This window comes from Cyanistes caeruleus, chromosome Z, assembly GCF_971803275.1.
Source record: "Cyanistes caeruleus chromosome Z, bCyaCae1.hap1.1, whole genome shotgun sequence".
Lineage (NCBI taxonomy): Eukaryota > Metazoa > Chordata > Aves > Passeriformes > Paridae > Cyanistes > Cyanistes caeruleus.
This window is the reverse complement of record NC_141732.1, coordinates 64,254,353-64,275,002: the sequence shown is the minus strand read 5'-3', so window position 1 is coordinate 64,275,002 and position 20,650 is coordinate 64,254,353. Positions and strand designations below refer to the sequence as shown.

The 20,650-nt window shown below is 37.5% G+C and overlaps 2 protein-coding genes across 4 annotated transcripts in view; one reads left to right on the top strand and one right to left on the bottom strand.

Annotated features, from left to right (window-relative positions):
* DHX29 (DExH-box helicase 29) overlaps positions 1-3,362 on the bottom strand; it is a 30,793-nt gene extending 27,431 nt beyond the window's left edge. The window contains exons 1-2 of one of the 2 annotated variants that reach the window (XM_086866913.1): positions 2,838-3,362; positions 41-114 (exon numbers count right to left, since the gene is read on the bottom strand). In XM_086866913.1, the coding sequence (XP_086723039.1) occupies positions 41-114; positions 2,838-3,009 (246 nt within the window). In that variant the 5' untranslated portion in view covers positions 3,010-3,362. Of the gene's footprint in view, positions 1-40; positions 115-1,950 lie in introns of both variants that reach the window. The other variant, XM_086866914.1, reaches the window with a different exon arrangement.
* MTREX (Mtr4 exosome RNA helicase) overlaps positions 2,908-20,650 on the top strand; it is a 44,396-nt gene continuing 26,653 nt past the window's right edge. For both annotated transcript variants that reach the window (XR_015280072.1, XM_023944569.2), the window contains exons 1-15: positions 2,908-3,533; positions 4,255-4,386; positions 5,074-5,140; positions 6,355-6,417; positions 6,930-7,042; positions 7,837-8,011; positions 8,947-9,037; positions 9,523-9,647; positions 10,354-10,452; positions 11,262-11,364; positions 11,495-11,626; positions 12,826-12,905; positions 13,552-13,662; positions 14,309-14,410; positions 15,783-15,908. Coding sequence is in view for 1 of the 2 variants with exons in the window: in XM_023944569.2 (XP_023800337.1) it covers positions 3,418-3,533; positions 4,255-4,386; positions 5,074-5,140; positions 6,355-6,417; positions 6,930-7,042; positions 7,837-8,011; positions 8,947-9,037; positions 9,523-9,647; positions 10,354-10,452; positions 11,262-11,364; positions 11,495-11,626; positions 12,826-12,905; positions 13,552-13,662; positions 14,309-14,410; positions 15,783-15,908 (1,635 nt within the window). In the remaining variant the exon portion in view is untranslated. The remainder of the gene's footprint in view (positions 3,534-4,254; positions 4,387-5,073; positions 5,141-6,354; positions 6,418-6,929; positions 7,043-7,836; positions 8,012-8,946; positions 9,038-9,522; positions 9,648-10,353; positions 10,453-11,261; positions 11,365-11,494; positions 11,627-12,825; positions 12,906-13,551; positions 13,663-14,308; positions 14,411-15,782; positions 15,909-20,650) is intronic.

Here is a 20,650-nt window from a genome sequence, read left to right as displayed (position 1 = left end):
TACTATTAAAACCAAAACTGTTCTACCCAAAGATACTTGCCTTAAGAACAGATTTATCTAGATTTGCAGCAGCACTGGAATCTGTTGTTGAACCAAAACTGTAAGTTTTTGGACCTGCAAATTGCAAATAATCATCAATTACACAAAATCCACAGAGAATATTGTTTAAGATAGCTAAAGCAGACCTAACATAATACAGGTAGTATTACACTAACTTGCCAGAAACTTGCAGGTACATAACAACAACAATAATCAAGAAAGACCTTGAACAAGGAATAGTGAATACAGCTATGATTCTTGGCAGCCAAAATATAAAATTCAAAGGGTATAATGAGAGGAAATTGGATTGACTTCACTCTGAACACTGAAAAGTGATTGCCAAATTGAGAAGTAAATGGCAGTTCAAAACAAGCAAGGCTGTTGAGGATTTTTTATTACAAAGGGCATAGCTATATAACAGAACCCTTTGCAACTCAAGCTATGGACAGTGGACATTTACTGAGGCACAAGAGCATACAGAACAGATTTGAAGTAAAGAAATCAATTGATATGAGAGAGCATTGGAAAAAGAAATACATCTGGTTCAGGGAGACCCTAAGCCAAACCTGCACAAACAGCCTGTAGGAATATCCTATAGCATGTCTGATCTGTTCTTACCTAGGTATTTGATTTTGTCCCCTACCTAGAAAAGGGCACTGGCTTACAGAAGCCTATGGTCTGCTCTGGTATTCTTAAAAACTTTTCATTTAACATCTATTAAAAAAACCAAACCCTAATTATTGGCAACTGAGAGATGGGGACATCCGAGTTGAGATCAGAAGCCAATTTTATTGAGCATACAAGGCATTTATATAGGGTTTTACTTGTACAGGACTTACAAGGGCTCTATTTTTGGTAACAATCTCCCCTTAGGTACACATTCTTCATGACATCATCTGGTAACATTATCTTATCACAATTAAAACAAGGTGTTTATTGGTCACTTATTGCCTAGGGAGCACTTTCCTGTATTTGTCTCTCACACATCAGGCCCAAGATACCAGGCTCCCTTATCAGTTCTATTGTACTCTCTTTGTGTTCCCCATACCTAATTCAAAAAACTATTTCTTGTCATTAGAACGACAAAACAGAGCTTGCGGTTGAATTTCATGACTTTCAGAGCACATATACTGTGCCTGGTACTTCGAAGGCAGAAACAAACTGAGTAAGGCCACAGCTACCTCCCAGCAAGTGGGCTTGGCAGCTCATCCGTGCTGACCTGCCTGCAGAACAGCTCCGGGAGAGCCTGCTTTCAGATCAGACCAAGTTTTGGTAACTGCGTTTCAGAAAAAAGTACAGTCCCCTCTGGACAGGAGATACAAATAGCTGTCAGCATTCAGGATCTACTCACTGGCACTTACCAGTGGGCTCTTCAGAATATACCAAATTAGCTTCCACTTACACTAATTTGTCATCACAGCATACAGCCTGAGAGAGTAGCAGGATATTTTCTGAAGAGGACTGAGCACCATGGTTATTAGAATAGAAGACACAAGGAATACACATAGTAGAGCCCACACTTGTAAAAGCAGAACACATGAATAGGTTCAGGAAACTTATATTAATAGATTTCAAGACTTTTTCTTAACAAGCGGGAATCTCAGATGCCCTGACCATTGCATGATTTACTCACGGCCTGAAATACAACCCGTTACAATGTTACATGGTATCTGAGCTACTTCTGGCAAAGCTGGGTTATTAAAGATAGATGAAAATCTCAGTGCTTCAGAATAACAGCTTTTCAGACTATACTCAGAACAGTCAATTCACATCTTATCTAACACCACAGAAATGCCTCCAGCCCTGTAACTTGTCTTGCAAGACAGAAAAAAATCCCAAAATAATTCTAAATCCACATTATGTTTATTTTGATAATACCCAAACAAAAAATCAGAAGCCCTGGGAAAGTACCTTCCAAACACTTGCTTCACAAGAACTGCTGATAATCTAATACCAAGACTTTCTGTAATTAACTCAACACATCGATGCCACCAAGGCTTATCAACTCTGGGACACCCATGGCAGCAGAATCACAGAATAGTTGGAAAGGACCTCTAGAGATCATCCAACCCGGTACAGCAGAAACACCTAGAGCAGGCGATACAGGAATGAACCCAGGTGCGTTCTGCATGTCTCCAGAGAGAGAAACTCCATGATCTCTCTGGGCAGCCTGTTTCAGTGCCCTGCCACCCTCAGAGTACAGGAGTTCTTCCTCCTGTTGAGGTGAAACTTGTGTTGAAGTTTGTGTCTATTGCTGCTCATTCCGAGCACCACTGAAAAGTGTTTGGGACCGTCCTCTTGGCACGTATCTTTGAAATATTTATATACACTTATGTGGGCCCCGCTCCGTGTCCTCTGCACAGGCCCAACTCCCTCAGTCTCTCCTCATTAAAAGTTGCATCATCTTTGTGACCAGAGTGTGACCCACTAGACTATCTCCAGTTGCTCATCGTCTTATACTGAGGAGCCCAAAACTGGAGATAGGACACCAGACGTGGCCTTATGAGGCCCCTGAGGGGGGTGTGGGTGTCCCTGCCTTGACCAGCTAGGCAGGCAAGGTGGGCTGTAGCCGGGCCCAACCACATTAGGAACAGAATAATTCCAGCTGCGTCTCCCGACGCTGGGAAACACCAGCCCCAATGGCCGCCCTCTCCTCGTAACGCCGCGGTCCGCGGCAGCCACACCCTCAGGGACCCTCTGAGGACGCTGCCCCTCCGGCCATGGGAGCCTCAGCCGCACGCACAGCCGCGCCTCCCTCTACGGCACGGCCGCTCTGCGTGTTCCGCGGGTCGCGGTACCTTGTTTGACACGCGGCTCCTTGGAGACGGGTGCCGGTCGCGGCGGGGCGATCCGGCTGACCGGATCCGCAGAGGCGGCTACCCCGGCCTGCGCGGCGCGGGCGCGGGCGGTGGCGGTGGCGGCCGCATGAGCCGCGCTACCCGCGCGCTGCTTCTTGTTGCGGCCGCCCATGACGGTTCCCCCCGCCCTGCGCGCGCCCGCACATCCGGGTATCGAGCTCAGCACACCGTCCCGCCGCCTCCTATTGGGCAGCGGCCGCCGCCTCCCATTGGCCAGAGCTCCGCGCGCAAGCGCGCAGGCCGCGCGGCCTGCGCCGGCTTTTCGCACATCACTTTTTAGGGCCGAAGAGCGAGGAGTGTCCACAGTCGGAGCTCACACAGCACAGGTGGTCGGCATCGGGACCGAGATCCAGACCCGGACCGAAATCGAGATCGGGAACGAGCACGGACCCTGTGGACGGCTACCGGTGCTAGAGCCGGCGGGATTCTCAGTCCGTCCTCTGTGGGCGGGATCGGAAGGGCCCCTCTCGCGCGAAGTGTGCGGCCTCGCGCGGGGCATTGTAGGAGCGTGGCGGCTAAGATGGCGGAGGCCTTTGGGGATGAGCTCTTCAGCGTGTTCGAAGAGGACGCGGCCGCCGCTGCTTCTGTAGCCAAGAAGAACAAAACAGGCCCCGCCGAGGGTGCTAGGAGGCCAGGGTAAGGATGCGGAGCCGGGATGGGGCAGGGGTGGTGGCTGTAACGCCGCTCTGGCGATGGGGTGATGGCCGTAACGCCGGGCCCGGCTTCTGCCAGCGTGTTTGAGCTGTTGAACCCCCTCGGGACCTTGGGAATACCAGTCACTGCCTGAAGGGAGGGTACTAAGGGGATACAGCCAGGCTCTTCTTGATGGTGGGAGCAGTAGGACAAGATGCAACATGCGGAACTGGGTGCACACGAATAATTCACCTGAATAAGAGGAAAAACTTCTTAAGTGCATGGATAGCTGTGCACTGGAACAGATTGCTTAGAGTTTGTGGACTTTACTTTACTGGACACATTTAAGTACCATCTGAATGCACTCCTGTGCAATGTGCTCTCGGACGGCCCTGCTTTAGCAGGGAGTTTGGACCAGATGACCCGCTGTGGCCGCTTCCAGCCTGACCTATTCTCTAATTCTGTGACCCGCTTTCCCAGGATCCCTGGCTCTAAAGCTGTAGTTAGCCCTAGCTCTGTGGCCAGTTGGGGAGTGTGGGGACCTGTTGGCCAGCGTATCTGGGAACTGGGTTGAAATTCCACAGCTGTTTTTGAGTGTGAAGTTACCTGGGTTGTTCCCCAAGTGCAGTGGGATCACAGTTGCCTTTAGTGTGTCTGTTTTCTTTCCTAAAAATACATAAATAAATGAGGCAAAATTTAAATTTCTTGTGTGTTTATGTTGCAGAAAACGATTGGAAGAAAAACCTTCAGTACCAGCAATAGTCAAGCCAAAAAGGGAACTTGAGATTGATAGTACTGAAAATGTCATTTTGGGGAAAAAACCAAAATTGGAAGATGTTTTATCAGAAGATGTTAAGTAAGTACTTGGTTCAAAGTGTAAGGTAGTCCTAGCAAACCACCCTGGTAAGCCACATGCCAGTTGGGAACAGTGGATATAAAGTAGTTTCATGGTGATTTCCTGCAAAGATTAATTTGCACAAGTTTGATTTTCCATTATCTGTTTAAGTGAGAACATGCTGCCAATGCAGCCTCAGCAGTGTCATTTTAAAATAATACTGCACACTTAATAGTGTTTGCGTTAGAAAATGTTCATAAATTTGTAGTTTACTTATTTGAATTGGTGACTCGTGGTCAATGCCATCATGTTGATTTCACACAGAGCAGGAGATGAGCTGTATGCACATGGGAGGAGCACATGGGAGGTACTGTGATGTTGAAGGGCATAGTTGGCTAGGGATATAGTAAGAATAAATTTGCAGTAAGACAAACAAGGCTTTTTGAGACATGTAAGGTGGTAACTGCATTGTAATTCGGTCTTTCATATACTTTTTCTGAAATTCAACGTCATACTTTCTGTGAGAGGCTCATGAGAAGACTTCTCAAAACACTGTAAACAAATTGTTGCTGTGTAGAAGGAAAATAGAACCAGAGCCAACATTTTAAGTCATTTTCTATGTTAGTGGGATCAGTAAAATGTATACATCAGAAATAATCAAGAGGATTTTTGAATAATTTTTGGCAATCCTAACTGATTTCTTTTTAGTCTGACAGATCTGATGCCTCAAGTAAAGGTGCAATCTGTTGAAACTGTTGAAGGTTGTACACATGAGGTGAGTGCAGTGAAAAAGCACATGAAAAATACAGACTTGTTACACCTAATTGTGTCTATCACTGTCAGTATAGCAGTGTTCTTTATCTTGCTTGCAATTATTATATCACAGAACCATAAAATTTTTTAGGTTGGGAAAGGCCTTTGAGATCATTGAGTCAAACCATTAACCCAGCACTATCAAGTCCTTTCCTAAACCTTGGCACCCCAAGTGCCACATTTACACATCACTTAAATGGCTTCAGGGATGATATCCACTTTCCTGGGCAGGCTGGTCCAATGTTTGATAACTCTTTACTAGTGTCCAGTCTTCCCATTCACAATTGAACATTTTATATTCTCTTCTCCAAGACTTTCTTGTAAAGAAGATTACTGTTGAAAGATATATTTTGGTAAAAATGAAAAATTAGATATTTTATATGCAAAGTAATAAAAACTACCCATTTTCAAGTTGATAGACATAAATGCAAATTCAAATATGAAAAATACAAATTATTAATGGTTTCTTAATGTTTTCTTGAATCATCCTGCATCCATATATGACTATCAGAAGGAGTTTGTGTGAGAATCAAATAAGAAAATTTCAGTTTCCTTGTACTGTTACTGTCTTTTTTGCTTCTGTACTGTTTTCCAGAACTAACTTAAATTAATTAGGGTATGTTCAAGGGCTCTGTACCATCAGCCTTCTGTAACGAGGGAATATACAGTTGTTCATCAGGGCTCTAAAGCCCATGTGTGTGTATGGTTTTTGTGATTTTGAGAGTCTGGTAAAGGTTTGCCATCACTCAGTAACTGAAGAGAGCTTACATATTTAAAGTGAATAAATATTAGATATTGGCCAGGAATGGGAATGGTACCAGTATAAATATGGTGTATTTGGAAAGGGAATGTTATCAGTGTGAGCTCATCAATTCCTTTGAACATGGCCAGAAGACATGATCGTGTCTTGGCTGAAAAGCTAGTGTTCCAAGGTATGTGAAGCAGTAATATTTCACACAATACAATAGGGATATCAGAGAAGTAAGAGAAGCAGCACTGTTGAGGCAGGAGAATACAGAGATTGATTGAAAAACTCCTGAGAAGAACTGACACATGAGCTTGTAGAAGCAGGATAACAGAAATTAAAATTGGTTGTTATACACTTCACATTGCCAGAAATGTCACTCCTGTGGACACAGAGATCTGCAACTGTTTTATTTTAAATGTATTTCATAGGTTGCGCTTCCAGCAAATGAAGAATTCACAGGTCTGAAGCCAAGAACTGGAAAAGCTGCAAAAGTATGTGGTAGATTCCATTTATTTTTCTTTATGTACATGCTTTACATAGTAAGTGAGAGCTGAGGGAAAAATTGCATACTTTGTCAGTAATGTCTGTAAAAGATGGTCAATCATAAATAAAATTGATGTTTCTATATTTAAAATTCGTTAGAGAAAATTATGTGCTTGAATGAGGTGGATAGGCTGTTATGACGTCTGTTCATTTTGTAACATCAGGCAGGGGCAGCATTCTAGTTCTGATCCTAAGCTGGTAAATTAGTGAAAATTCAGTCATCAGGGCAAGATTTTCATTTGCTGTGACAACAAGACATAAGCAAAGATCTTAGGTACGGTATGAGATAAAAATAATTAAATACAAAGTCATTGCATAATACTGGGTTAGATCAGCAAAAATTACAAGTGTCTGCAGTATTTAATTTCTGCCTTTAATTTACATACTGCGTCAGTCAGAAAAGTAGTTAGATGTAAGTCTGTGTTAAACTTCTGTAACATTTTTGCTTTTTTCCTTTTAGGAATATCCATTTATTCTCGATGCCTTCCAGAGAGAAGCTATTCTTTGTGTAGATAATAACCAGTCTGTGTTAGTGTCAGCTCACACATCAGCGGGCAAAACTGTTTGTGCTGAGTAAGTACTTTTCTAACAGGCTCTAATGAATGAACAGTGTGATGTCTGTTCTGTCACTTTCTTGAACCATCAGTAGCTGTTGCATCCCAATTTCTTGATACAGCATTTAGTCCATAAGTGTTAAAATTGTACTGGCTACTCTTGAATATAAAAATTACATGTTTCATCATTTATTTGGTAGTGAAAGGCTTAATTTGTGTTTAAGTGTAGCTTTTATTTTTAAACGGGCAAGGTGTTACTGTATAGATTGAAATGTAAGTTTCTTGAATACAGGTTTCTGTAACTCTAGAAAAAAATAACTTTGTTTTCTAGCCCCTAGCTAGAACTGGTAAGGCATTTCTTCTGTGGGCTTTTGTTTTTTGGTTTTTTTTTCCTTTTTCTCTTCGTTAGAAGCAGTGGTTTGATTTAGTCACCAGCTTCTCTGTCAGGATCTGGTTCAGACAGTGAAATGCTGACCTGAAGTGAGAAGTGAAATGTGCATGAAGATATATTAGAGCATGCATTCAAGTAATAATAGTTTTTTTATGACACCGTGACAGTGTTTTAATGGACTCTTGTGTCCATAAAAATCATCTAACTTCGTGTCTGAAGATTTCTCACTCTCCAGAGATGCAATTATAGTTGCACTGAACTTAATAATCTGAGTATGAAGTGCTGGGTGTATTAGAGCATGGATTCAAATGCTGTGTATCATTCTCTTGATGTTCTGTATTGCATGATTTAATTTGTTCTTAAGCAAAGTAATGCACATTGTGTTCCTGACAGCTGTTAATATGGATATTGTTTGAATACAGGTATGCAATTGCCCTGGCTTTGAGGGAAAAGCAGCGTGTGATATTTACGAGTCCAATTAAAGCTTTAAGTAATCAGAAGTACCGTGAGATGTATGAAGAGTTTCAAGATGTTGGTTTGATGACTGGGGATGTCACCATTAATCCTACAGCTTCTTGTTTGGTAATGACAACTGAGGTAAGATCAGACATTAATTCTTGATCGGTGTTTTCTTCTATCCTTTTTGATTGGGAAGATGTAATTTTAAAATACTAAAGTAGCTTAGTCAGATTAGAAAATGTTTTAAAGTTCATTGTGACTCATTTGAATGTTTTAATTTTTGGTTATTTAAAAACTTAGTTAAACCTCTGTGAAGTTTTGCTTTTTGCTCTGTAAGTCAGGAACTTCTGATTCTAATGTGGAGAAAGAATTTAATTTCCTGAGTGCTCAAGACACTGCGTATTCTGTAGATGTGAAATGCTGAAAGTCAGATTTCTTAAATCTGATGGTCAGTATTTTGTTCTCGAAAGGCAGAATTGGGAAAGCAAAATCATTGAAGGATAGTTGAGTAGTTCACAGTAGGTGCTAGAACTCCAGGAATATGTAGCTTTTTACCTTTGGTATCAAAGTAACTGTTTACAGAGTTGTCACATTTCCATTGTAGAAATGCAGCCTGAGTAGGAATTTTCATCTTTTGCTTTTGTATGATTCATTTTATGATTTTTATGTTCATTTTTATGAACATGCATAACTTTAGTAGGGAAAGACTGGAGAGATCGAATGATTTGATTTCTGACAAAAATCACAGGGAGGTTATCAATTAGGATGAGGTAAAAGGAAGGCTTGGCAGAAGTAGGTCTGTGGAGCTGAAACTATTACCTGCCAGCAGAAGCTTGGAGAAATACCTTGTTTCATTCTATCAAGTTCCTTTCTGAGAACTGGTTTTTAATCAGGCAGTGAGATTATTATATTGAAATGAACTTGGAAAGAGTCTCAAAACCTATCTTTAAATGCTCTTATGTTTTGTGCAAAATATGATTTTATATATCCATGTAAATGTGAATCAAAAATTCTGGTAGTTTCTTATCGATGTCCATTGTTACATGACTTGTTATTTCATTTTCCTCTTCTAGATCTTGAGAAGTATGCTTTACAGAGGTTCTGAAGTTATGCGTGAAGTTGCTTGGGTTATATTTGATGAAATTCACTACATGAGAGATACAGGTATACAATATATACTATTTTTCTTTTCAAATCTTTGTATTTTTTCCCCAAGAATAATTTATTTTTCTTTTGAAGAATTAGTTTCTCTTTTAAAATCCGTCATTTTTTTTTGTATAAATAATTCATCATTTGTTTACTACTGAATTTATATACTTTATGAATAAATATATATATAAATTTATAAACTAGTATAACTAATATTTATAAAATAAACATATAAACTAACTTATATAAATATGTGCTGCATTATTATATAATGTTGTAATTATATAATGTTATATATCTGTTGTTAAAGATATATATATGTATATATATCTTTGCTAAAGCAGAAACAACTTTTAAAACATTTTATATACCCCACTTGTGTAGAGGAGATTTGTTTCATTTTTTGTCTTATTTTGTTTTTAAGCGTGTTGTTCTTTGGATTTGGGGGTGAGAAACATACTTTGATCACATAAATTTCCCATATGCCTTTCCATTTTCAGAGCGTGGTGTGGTTTGGGAAGAGACTATTATTTTGCTTCCTGATAACGTACATTACGTGTTCCTTTCTGCAACTATTCCAAATGCTCGTCAGTTTGCTGAATGGATCTGCCATCTTCACAAACAGGTTATATTTCTGATATTCTCTACCTCTGTGCTATTTGTCTAGTGGCATAAGATTGTCCGTTTGGTTGATAACTGGACCTCTGAGTACTTTTTTAGTTGTTTTACTGCTTATAGATGATAGTATACCTCACTCCTGGCTTCTTCAGCTGTATTCCTACTTTTGCAGGTATACTGGCTGTTGCTTATGAATGGCAACATTTGAGCTCTTTCTTAATGTTTATTTTCTTCAATTATTTAGGCACCTGTCTGATTTTAGCAATCATTCTGAGTTACAAAATAATGTGAACGAACTGTTATTTTCTGAGGGCTGATAGACAAGAGGTTATTGGGAGAATTCAGCTGGTGGGCTCTGTAGGTGTGCAGGCTTTTTTTTCAAAATACAAATTAACAGGTTTTACTTTGATTTTATAAGAAATTAATTTTTCCAGTCTATCCGATAATGCTGGAATTAATACTGGCTATCTTTACTTTTTGTTTTTATGGGAAATCATTTTTGTAGGAAATTTGTGTTCTAAAGCATTTGCAAACTTCCATTTTCTTAAGCAATGCCATTAGTACAAAATCCATATTGAGGAAATGAAATTTGTTGTCTTCGTTTCTCTGGTTTATAGGAAGTTGTATTTTAATAGTAACGTATTGGATTTTTCATCAAGCAGGTGATATTACAATGCAATTATAAAATATTTATATGAATTCTTTCTCTATAGCCTTGCCACGTGATTTACACTGACTATCGACCCACTCCACTGCAGCATTATATATTTCCAGCAGGAGGAGATGGACTCCATCTGGTTGTTGATGAAAATGTAAGGAATGTTCTTTTTTGAACAAATTTGTCTGAAAGATTGTTTTCCTCACTTAACAGTCAAAAGCTTGAGCTCTTGCAAAATTTGGATAGGCTGTATAAAATATGTTTATGTTTAGATTATGTACAAGTGAGCACTGGTGATCTCTGAATTGGTCTTAGTTTTTTGGAGTCTTACACAAGAAATTGGTTTTATTATCTAATGTCATGCAATTAGCTGAGTAATACTTCCCTGAGATGTCTTAAGTGCCCACATCCTTGTTTGTTTTCTAAAATGCATACTGCTTTCTGTAAATCTGCAAAGTAGTTGATGTTCCTTGTACCATTTCTTACTCCAGAGAAAATGTAGTGGTTGTAAATTTGACTTTGGTCAAGGGAGCAAAATATTTTTGTTTCTTTAATTTAAAAACTTGTTTAAAATTTATCATTAGCTCACTCAGCAGTAGTTAATGCCATAAACAGAAGTGCTGCACTTCAAAATAGGTCTTCATTGGTCAGTGTAGTTTATGTGGGCATACCTAAAAGTCAGTTTTGGTACCGTGTCATTCAGCAGGTCTGGTGTGGTGGGCAGTATTGGTGGACAGAACAATGAGCAGCAATTTAAGAGACACACCGGTGTAATTCTGAGCTGTGGCACTGACCTAGTACACACTTTTGATAGCTTATGCATTTTTTTTTTTTTGTTTTGTTTTTTTTGTTTTTGTTTTATCTGTCTATATATGGGGTAATGATACTGGCTGTGCAAAGTACTAAGTAATTTTAAGTGGGTTTTGTAAATAACTATTTACAAAAGTTGTGTTTTACATCTAGGGAGATTTCAGAGAAGATAATTTTAATACAGCAATGCAAGTGCTTAGAGATGCAGGAGACTTAGCAAAAGGGGATCAGAAAGGCAGAAAAGGAGGAACAAAAGGTGAGTTTGAACCCATTCTGAGGTAATTTTTGGTATAAATTTTTTTCTAACTTCTGTGCAAGTTGTGCTTGTGTCTCAGACTCCTTAAGATACTTTTATTTTAATTGAAATTCATGTAATCTTTCTGCAGGTCCTTCAAATGTTTTTAAGATTGTGAAAATGATCATGGAAAGGAATTTCCAACCTGTGATTATTTTCAGCTTCAGTAAGAAAGACTGTGAAGCCTATGCACTTCAGATGACAAAACTAGATTTCAATACAGGTACAGATAAACCCAGTCAAATTTTATTCACGGATATAGTCTGTTGTGAAATACTACTTTTCCTGTTGAACATTTTGTGTAAAACCAAAAGAAAAATACATACTTCTTTTTTCATTTACCTTTTCATTATACAGGTACCTCATGCTGTATTTAATAGAAAGGTATTGGTGCACAGAGTACTTTGTCTTCACAGTGTTAAACTATTCATCGAATTTAAAGTCTATTTCTTGCTCTAGTATGCCATTTATTGTAATAATAACACATGAGTTCCTAGAAAATTCCATCCATAATGGGTGAGGACTGATCATAAAATAAGTATTTCCCAAAATTTTTATGTTATGTTCATTAGAAAAGTAGTTTACTCCCAAAGTCCAAACAGCTGTATAAGAAACCACTAGACTGTTCTTTCTTGACAATGCAATCCAGTTTTCTTTGTCTCCCTTCCCCTTGCCTCTCAAAGTAAAAACCACAAGGTAAACAAAGAAATTTTTTTCATCTTGGACTAAGGCCATGCTTTGCAAATAATTTTAAGCTCATTGCTTCTTGGAAATCTAAAGAGTTTTAGCAAAAATAAGGAATTTGTGGTAAATCAAAGTACTGTTTCATGTTTATGAGCTGTTAAGGGGTCTTGTCTGCTTATTAGTTCCAGTCTTTGCACACATTTTGATTTGGTGTGGTAGAATAATACAGGTGTTTCTGTCAGCAAATTTAAAGATCAGTGTAAATGCAGAGGTATATTTTCAGTTTTCTTCAGATTCACATCTTTGAATATATATTCTTGATATTTATATTACTTACTAGAAATCGTATAAATTTTGAGAGTGAACAGAGAAGAACCTCTGTGTCAATGCAGACAGAGACTAGTAGGTAGAAGAGGAACAGGGGAAGGTTACGAAATAGGTGGGGAACACATAAGACTGATAATCGCAAGCTTGGAAGTAGCTGAAGTTCGGACTATTCTAGCAGGTTTCTTCTAGTTTTTCTTTTCCTGATAGTGTGCTTCTGGTTACCACCTGGCTCCTCTAAGCTAGTTGAAGTCTTGATGGCCTGACCCATTGTGGGTGGTTTTGTGTAGACTTCACAGTATTCCACTCAATTTTTATTGTACGATTCTGTAAATGTTAGAATACGGTATTACTTTATTTACATCTGGTATCAGCCTTTTGCATTTTGTAATATCTTTAAAATTGCCTTCTTAGATGAGGAAAAAAAAATGGTTGAAGAAGTCTTCAATAATGCAATTGATTGTCTCTCAGATGAAGACAAAAAGCTTCCTCAGGTGAGTGGAGATTGAAAAGGGTCCTTTTGAATAGATATGAAATTGCTGCTGTATACTGTTTACTGTAACTTGTGAAGATGTGGGTGTTTTATAGATGGTACAGAAATTATAAAACTGGATAATCTCATTAATCTCCCCAGGTTTTACTATCTCCTGCATTGCTTCTTGTCACTATGAAAGAGGTGATAAGTATTCCTTCCAGTTACAATTCCAGCAGATGATGTTTGTCAGAATTAACAGGGGAGTTCCTACCCCTTGGTTTTGTTTTTTCCAACTATTTTTTTAAATAAACATAAGAGTTTATAAAGAGGTATGCCTGGGTTAAAACAGTCTGGAAATAGTTCAATTAGGAGTGCAGTATGCACTTGCCACTATTGATTGCTGAAGCTTTCAAAAAGTTGCTTTGATGCATCTGCAATCTAATTTATTGTATCATGACAAAGCATAGTGATGTTTTCTTATCTTTACAGTGGAAAAATACAAGCTTCTAAGCAGCATCTTACAAGATTGTAGGTGTAGTTATTTTACTTTGAATTAGGAAATAGTGAATTACATGAACACTAACGGCAGTGTTGAGGCTTTCTACACAGTTTTTGGTAACAAATGCTAAAATTTGTTTCCTGGTCTTTTGTATGTTTCTTCCCAGGTTGAACATGTGCTTCCCCTTCTGAAGCGAGGAATTGGTATTCATCATGGTGGTTTGCTTCCTATCTTAAAAGAAACCATAGAAATCCTTTTCTCAGAGGGCCTAATAAAGGTATTTTTCATGTCCATCTGTAGTTTGTTGTGAATACATGGCTGATAATCCTGAAAATTCAAGAAATATTCCTTAGCTTGTGTTGTATGCTGGTATTATAATGGAGATTTACACAATTGCAGCTGTATTTTTAAGTGTTCCAGATTTTATTCACAAGTACTTGAACTTGCAGCGTCTAACTTAAATATTTTCTTCAACTATTTTGTGTTACATCTAACCCCTATAAATGACTGTGGACATTTACCAAGCTGAATGTTGGTTGTTCTAAGGACAAATATTCCGAAAAGTGTAACCTTAGATGAAAGTTGTGGTGTTTTTTTCAGGTAGCTAATTCCTATTTTCTTCTTGCAAACTCAAGTATTTATATTAATTACTATTATTGATTAATGTAATTTGCACTCCATTATGTTTTCTTTTGGAGTCTTTCACATTGTCCCAGCTATTTTGTTTTCACGCCTTCCCAGGAAAAATAAGGACAGAAAGATTGCTTTGGTCCAGTTTTTAAGTATTGAATATGCTGTGTTTGCTATATTGACTGCACAGATATATTAAAATCCAGAGAGGCTTTGTGTAGTAATAGCTGACTATTTTCATGTTTGCCTGAGATCCTCTTTGTTGCATGCTTAACTTCAGTCTTTTTATTTAGGCCTTATTTGCAACAGAGACTTTCGCTATGGGAATTAATATGCCGGCCAGAACTGTGCTGTTTACAAGTGCCAGTAAATTTGATGGGAAAGACTTCCGATGGGTAAGTGATAAAGAGGTTCTGTAGAATAAGTGAAGTACTTAAACCTTATTAGGATTAAATTTACACTTGAAGTGTTCACCTCAATATAGCAGAAAATACTTTTTGTTACAAAAATCTTTGTGTCTAATCCGTTATAGTTAATACACAAATTTGTGAAGACAAGGTTTCTCAGATTATCCATAACATTATTTAATAGATACATCAAAAGGGATCAAATGCAGGTTAGCAACAGACATTGGATTAGACTAAGACTTCTGCACACCTTTTCCAAGACTGAGACCCAGATATTTTATTTTGTATCAGAGAACTATGAAGAATAAATAGGCTTCATATGCTATCATAATGATCACTAGTTTCGACAGACCCACAAAAAGAGGTGATTTACCTTGGAAGAGTATTGTTTTCTTACAGCTGAATTTTTTGTATAATTACAAAAATTTTAGATATTAACACTAGGTATGTGATTTACTTGGAATAAAAATGACATATTGCAAGTCATTGAATCAAAGCTTTGTAAGAGCCAGGGCTTATCTTTGAACGGTTGGAAAATTGTAGTGAACAGGACAAGTAACTTGATCTATGTATTATGAGGCAAACATTTCTTCAATCTTAGTTTGGGCTGTTGAGTTTCACCATTCATTCTGATTGCGTATCTATAAGATACATATATAAGAGCGGGTTTCCTTTGAGATAGTAGAAATGTGAAACTTCTCAAATTATTTACCACAGTTTGCCTAAGTAGTTTTTGAAATCTGACCTAAAGTGAAACTTGTGGGAGTTGCTAAGAATGCAGTTCCACAGATGACAAAACCCCTGCTTTATAATCTGCTAAGACATAGGTAACTATTTGTAGCTGCATCTTTTCCCTGTCCAGTTCTTCAGTTTCACAGTTAGGAGGAGTAAAAATACTCATTTTGCAAGTATCAGTATATTAATGTTATCTGGAATAATTTTAATGAAATGGTACATTATTTGAAGATGATAGAGATGCATTATCAGTATGTTGAAGATCTATGGTATCTCCACCATGTTCAGCAACCTTCCATTATAAAAGAGTTTTTATAATTTATAAATTTTATAATTTATAAAGTTTTTGTGCTTGTTGAAGTGATGCACCATATTACAGAGCTTTAAGAGCACCAGTTAACTTTAACTGCTGACTTACATTATTCATAGTCATGGATTTATATCGTTGTTTCATCGTAATTATGAATAATGAAGTCAATCTGTGATAACTCTTTGATAACTTAGATAACTATTAGTTGCTAATTTTTATCCATCATGTCACTTCCTGTGCAATTGTAATTAGCACATTATGTGTTCCTGCTGTTTTCTTGATGTTTGTTAATTTCTTTCTCTCATTTTATTGCAGATATCCTCAGGTGAATACATTCAAATGTCAGGCCGCGCGGGACGCCGAGGTATGGATGACAGAGGAATAGTAATTCTTATGGTGGATGAAAAAATGAGTCCAACAATTGGAAAGCAGCTTTTGAAGGTAGGAGAGAGACATTATTTTGTTTCTATTCTCCCAATAAGATTATGCTCACTTGATTAATGTTACATGGAAAATTACTCACGTTAGACAAGAAGATGATGTGGGTAGAAGATGACAACTCCTAAAAGTAGTTTTCAATGAATTCTCATAGGAGTTTCTATTGTGAAACAAAGTTAGAAGACTTACATCGTCCTTATTTGTATAAAAGTAGTATCAATCTTTTTTGTATAAAAGGTCTATTAGGCAGGAAAAGTAGAACTCTATCCTGTTCTCCTAGTGGTAGTACTACTGTTGTAGGATTCTGTTTGTTTCTTGCTGACTGCCATCAGTTTAATAGTTATGGTGAACGAGGAAAAGGTTTGAGCTTTCACAAGAGTTGCTGAATTCTTCGTTCTCTGATGAAGTAAAACTTTATTAATGGGCTGTGTGGGCAGTGTGATAGACAAAATGGACAAGGTCATCTAAAAGTGAGGTGCATGCAGTAAAGAAGAATGAAGTGGCTGTCAGTGTGTTAAATCAGCTACAGAGAAATTGACAGTTCTTCCAGAAAATCTTGAAGTTTGGAAATCAAGATGTTGAAAAAATCACTTGTCGTTGAGATGGGTATTAAATTACAGTACTTCCCCAAACTGGGGAAGTGGGGTTTGTTACAGATTATCACACTAATACCCTCTTGCTTTATAATTTGAGTATGAAATATCTGATTCATTACACTTCTATTTAAATTCCATGGCAATAATAACTACAAAGTATATTAATCTACTGCATGAGTTGCCTGTCATAGACTGCTTGCATTAATTGTGCACGCACACTAAAATTTAAGACTCAGGGAGTTATACTGCACTCAATTTAGGAGCTTGTAGCCTTGGTGCAAATAGCAGGTCATTTGTGTTAAAGTAACATTTACAGTATTACAGTATTTACAATATTACTAGATTCAATATGAATTGTGGGGATTACTTCAAGTCACCATCAAGTTATGTTAACAAAAGGCATGTAGTTGTTGTCAAAGAAAAGGGAGATGCCAGTGGTTTTTTACAGGCAAATTAAGAACAAGGGGAAAAGTACTTGTGTGGATGCTGTTAATTATGCAGATGTGGATTCTTTGTTGAGTGTCTTGATCTGTCAGTCTTAATCCGTAATATATCTGTAAATATGTATATTACATGTACCTTTTATGCTTCAAGAAGGTAATATTTACATTCTTAATGGCAGAATTTCTATGAATGCTGCTATGAATGCTATGGCTAACTAACCAGAAATCAGTAAAATAAATTTCAGAAATATTCATAGTATAGTAGCATTAGGTTTTTTGATGATTTTTCAGTCTTGATTTGATTTGTGTTTTCTCAGTGGGGCGTACATATATATGTATTTTTTCACATGCACTCTTAATGCATGTGTACATCTCTGACATGTATGAAGACAGTTTTTAACTAGCTTTTTTTGAGGTTTTAGGACTGTTTAAGAAAATGGGTATCATTTTGTGTCATAATTCTAGAAAAGTTTTACACATTTCTCTTGTACTTTCTCAGCTCAAAAATAAAGAGCAGGATATACAAAATGAAAGAAGCAAAAGAGATTCCTTATAAATAATATTTATTCAAAACTCCCCAAAAAGGCTAATTTATATAAAATAATTATTAATAGCTTAAGAAAAATGGTATTTTAAGAATTTATCTTCATATTACAAGAGATTGTAACCTCACCCATTCAGAAGGTGGGTTTTTTTGAAGTTTGAAGATTGAATAATTTGAGAACTCAATCATGCCTTAATGAATTAAGGCACAAAAAGTAGTAGGTCACTGGGGTTTTTGTCAAGATTTTAATGAAATAGTATTTAATTGAAACCACAAGACCTTCAATTTTTCCCCTTTTTTGAATGATAAGGAAATAAATGGGAAAAATAATGGCTTTTGCTTTCTATATTACATCTTGCTTCTTCTCCACTGATCTGAATTAATTAATATATTTCATTAATTTTTGACACTACTTCCCTTGTGAGCAAAGATTGACTTTTAGATTTTTCTGGAAAAGGTCAGAAGTGGCTAAAATGAACATATTGATGTTTCTGCAGCTTCTGTAACTATATATACATATATATTTTCTGCTATAAAAGCAGTAAAAGTAACCTTTTATGAAATGAGCAGTACAGCACAAAAAATCCCCTTCTTACTTTCCTTCTTAAATACAAAGCATCTAGAGGAAATTCCATGTCAAGCAGGCCAAGAAAATCAATACAAACTAAAATTTCTACTATATTTACAATTCATAGTCATCATTAAGTGTGTCTCAGTTAGATTTTCCTTACTGACAGTATTTGTGGGTAGTAAGATCGTGGTCGTGCCTAGTGGTAGTATTCTGCTTTCAGGAGAAGTTGAAGATTTATAGGTAGAATTCCAGAAGAAATAAATTAGCCTTATTGAAAGTGATAGAACATTTACATAGAACATTTTTGTCATAGCTCTTCAGCTCTAATGAGTGTCTGATCCAAACCATTTCCTGAACACTAGAGCAAAACATTTAGGAACCCTGTTGTCAGCTGCCTCCTGGTGCGGTCAGTGAAGTGAGAACTTTGAGCGCATTGGTACCAGCAGCATTGCTGCAGCTGGGCTGTGGCACTGTTCATTGCGACATTGTGTACAGTAATCCAGACTTAGATTCAGCATTCCATTCTTAGATGGAGTTCTTAGGAAGTTTTCAAGGGAGTTTTGTAAATATTTCTTAAACTTGGTAATTTACATTTGTCTTCTGCAGTGTAACTAGGTTTTTTTGTTTATCCTTAGCATTTACTTGACCACTTAATATTTAGTAAACTGGTGACTTGCTGGAAAGTGTAAACTTAAATGTTTACAAGACGAAGGGCAGCTTTCTGAAGATGGTAAATTGTAATTGTACATTTGCATGATATTAAGAAGTATTCAATTGGAAATTTTTGTTTCGTTACTTAAAATCTTTAGCTATATTTTGTTAATTTAGTGGGAAGTGTAAAGCTGCTTCTTGATGCTAGATAGCCTTTGAAACCACTGCAGCATCTTTCCAGTCAGAACTTGGTCATGCTACAAGGATGTATTCGTACAGAGAGAGTTAAGTTACTCAACAGTGGTAATTTGTTATGTCTCTAAAAGACAAAAATCTTGAGCTAATTGTGTTACTGAAATGGATGATTGTACTCTGAAGGAGAATGTGCTATGTAAGTAGGTTTTTGAACTTTGAATTTGAGCCTATTGGTTCTTGGCATCTACTTCATCACAGGGGAAGACAGATGGACTGAAAAATTGAAAGAAAACGTAGAATTATCAAGGTTGGAAGAGACCTTTAAGGTCACCAAGTCCAACTGTCAACCCAGCATTCACCAGTGCAAGCCCTAAATCATATTACCCAGTGCCAGATCCAGACACCTCTAAAAGACAGTGACTCCACCACCTCTCTGGCCACCTGCTCCAGTACCTGACCACCCTAACAGTGAAAAAAATGTTTCTGATACCTAATCTGAATATCCCCTGTCTGGGTTTGAGGCCATTTCCTTGGGTCTTCTCCCTGTAGACACAGTAGAAGACTCTGGACTCCACCTTACAACCTCCTTTCAGGTAATTGTAGAGGGCATTGAGGATTCGTGAGCCTCCACTTATCCAGCTCCCTCAGGTGTTCCTCAGAAGACAGGATCTCTAGATGGTTCATGAGCCTTGTTGGCCTTCTTTGGACACAGTCTAGCATTTTAAAGTCCTTTTTGAAGTGAGGGGCTCAGAACTGAACACAGGACTCTGAGGTGTGATCTCATCAATGCCAATCCTTTCCCCAGTCCTGCTGGCTACACTATTTCTGATACAGGAATACATTTGTTTGCCAAGGTAAAAAATAGATTAATATCCCTGTTTTTTGCCTATGGAATATAAGGTGCTCGAATGCCAATCTGTAGGAGAAACTCCACTAGCTACATATAGTTCCTTGGCAGGGCCTTCATTTTACTTTACTGGCCTTATTTGGCGTATATGCTGCTCTTAGAAATCTCTTCACGTTTTATTTTAATTCTTAAATTGTTTTATTGTACCAGGCAAATGAGCACAACAGCAATCCAGACAGTTAAATAGTTTCATTGGCAAACATCGGCTTAGCATGCCATATTAATTGCACTATGATACTTTGTTTAACTCAGTAGTTACTTCTAGGTAGGAAAAAAAGCCTCAGGAGCTGAGAAATTTACCAAATCCTACATTAGGAGAAAAATACTTCAGGTGGAGGTTGGCAGTAGTACTTGTTGGAAAAGACATTGCAAAATCTAAAGTAATAAATTGTCACTGGTGGTTTAAGGACAGTAAAAAAACTTGTGAAGTTGTGACAGATTAGAATCTCAATGAAACATGTATTTTGGCTACTTCACACAACATATTTAGATAAAAATAATTTTAATGTGAAATAATTGTTTTTACTGGTAACTGCCAGTCTTTTCTTATCCTTATGAAGCATGCATTGCAGCAATTTTCCAGGCTTTGATTCAGGAAGGTACTTAACTTGTAACCTTAATTTAAAACTGCCTTAAAGTCTACAAGATTCTAGCATGAAATCACAGAGATCAGGGAAATGGACAATCAAACACTTTTGTGAACAGGGTCATAGTTTTGTGTATAACTATGCAAGCCAGCAGATGGAAGAGAGCAACAAATAGCTGTTCTTGCTGATGTTTGCATCCAAAATGTAGGAAAATGGGGTGTCTCACATAGTGCGTAAAATGTTTTGTCATT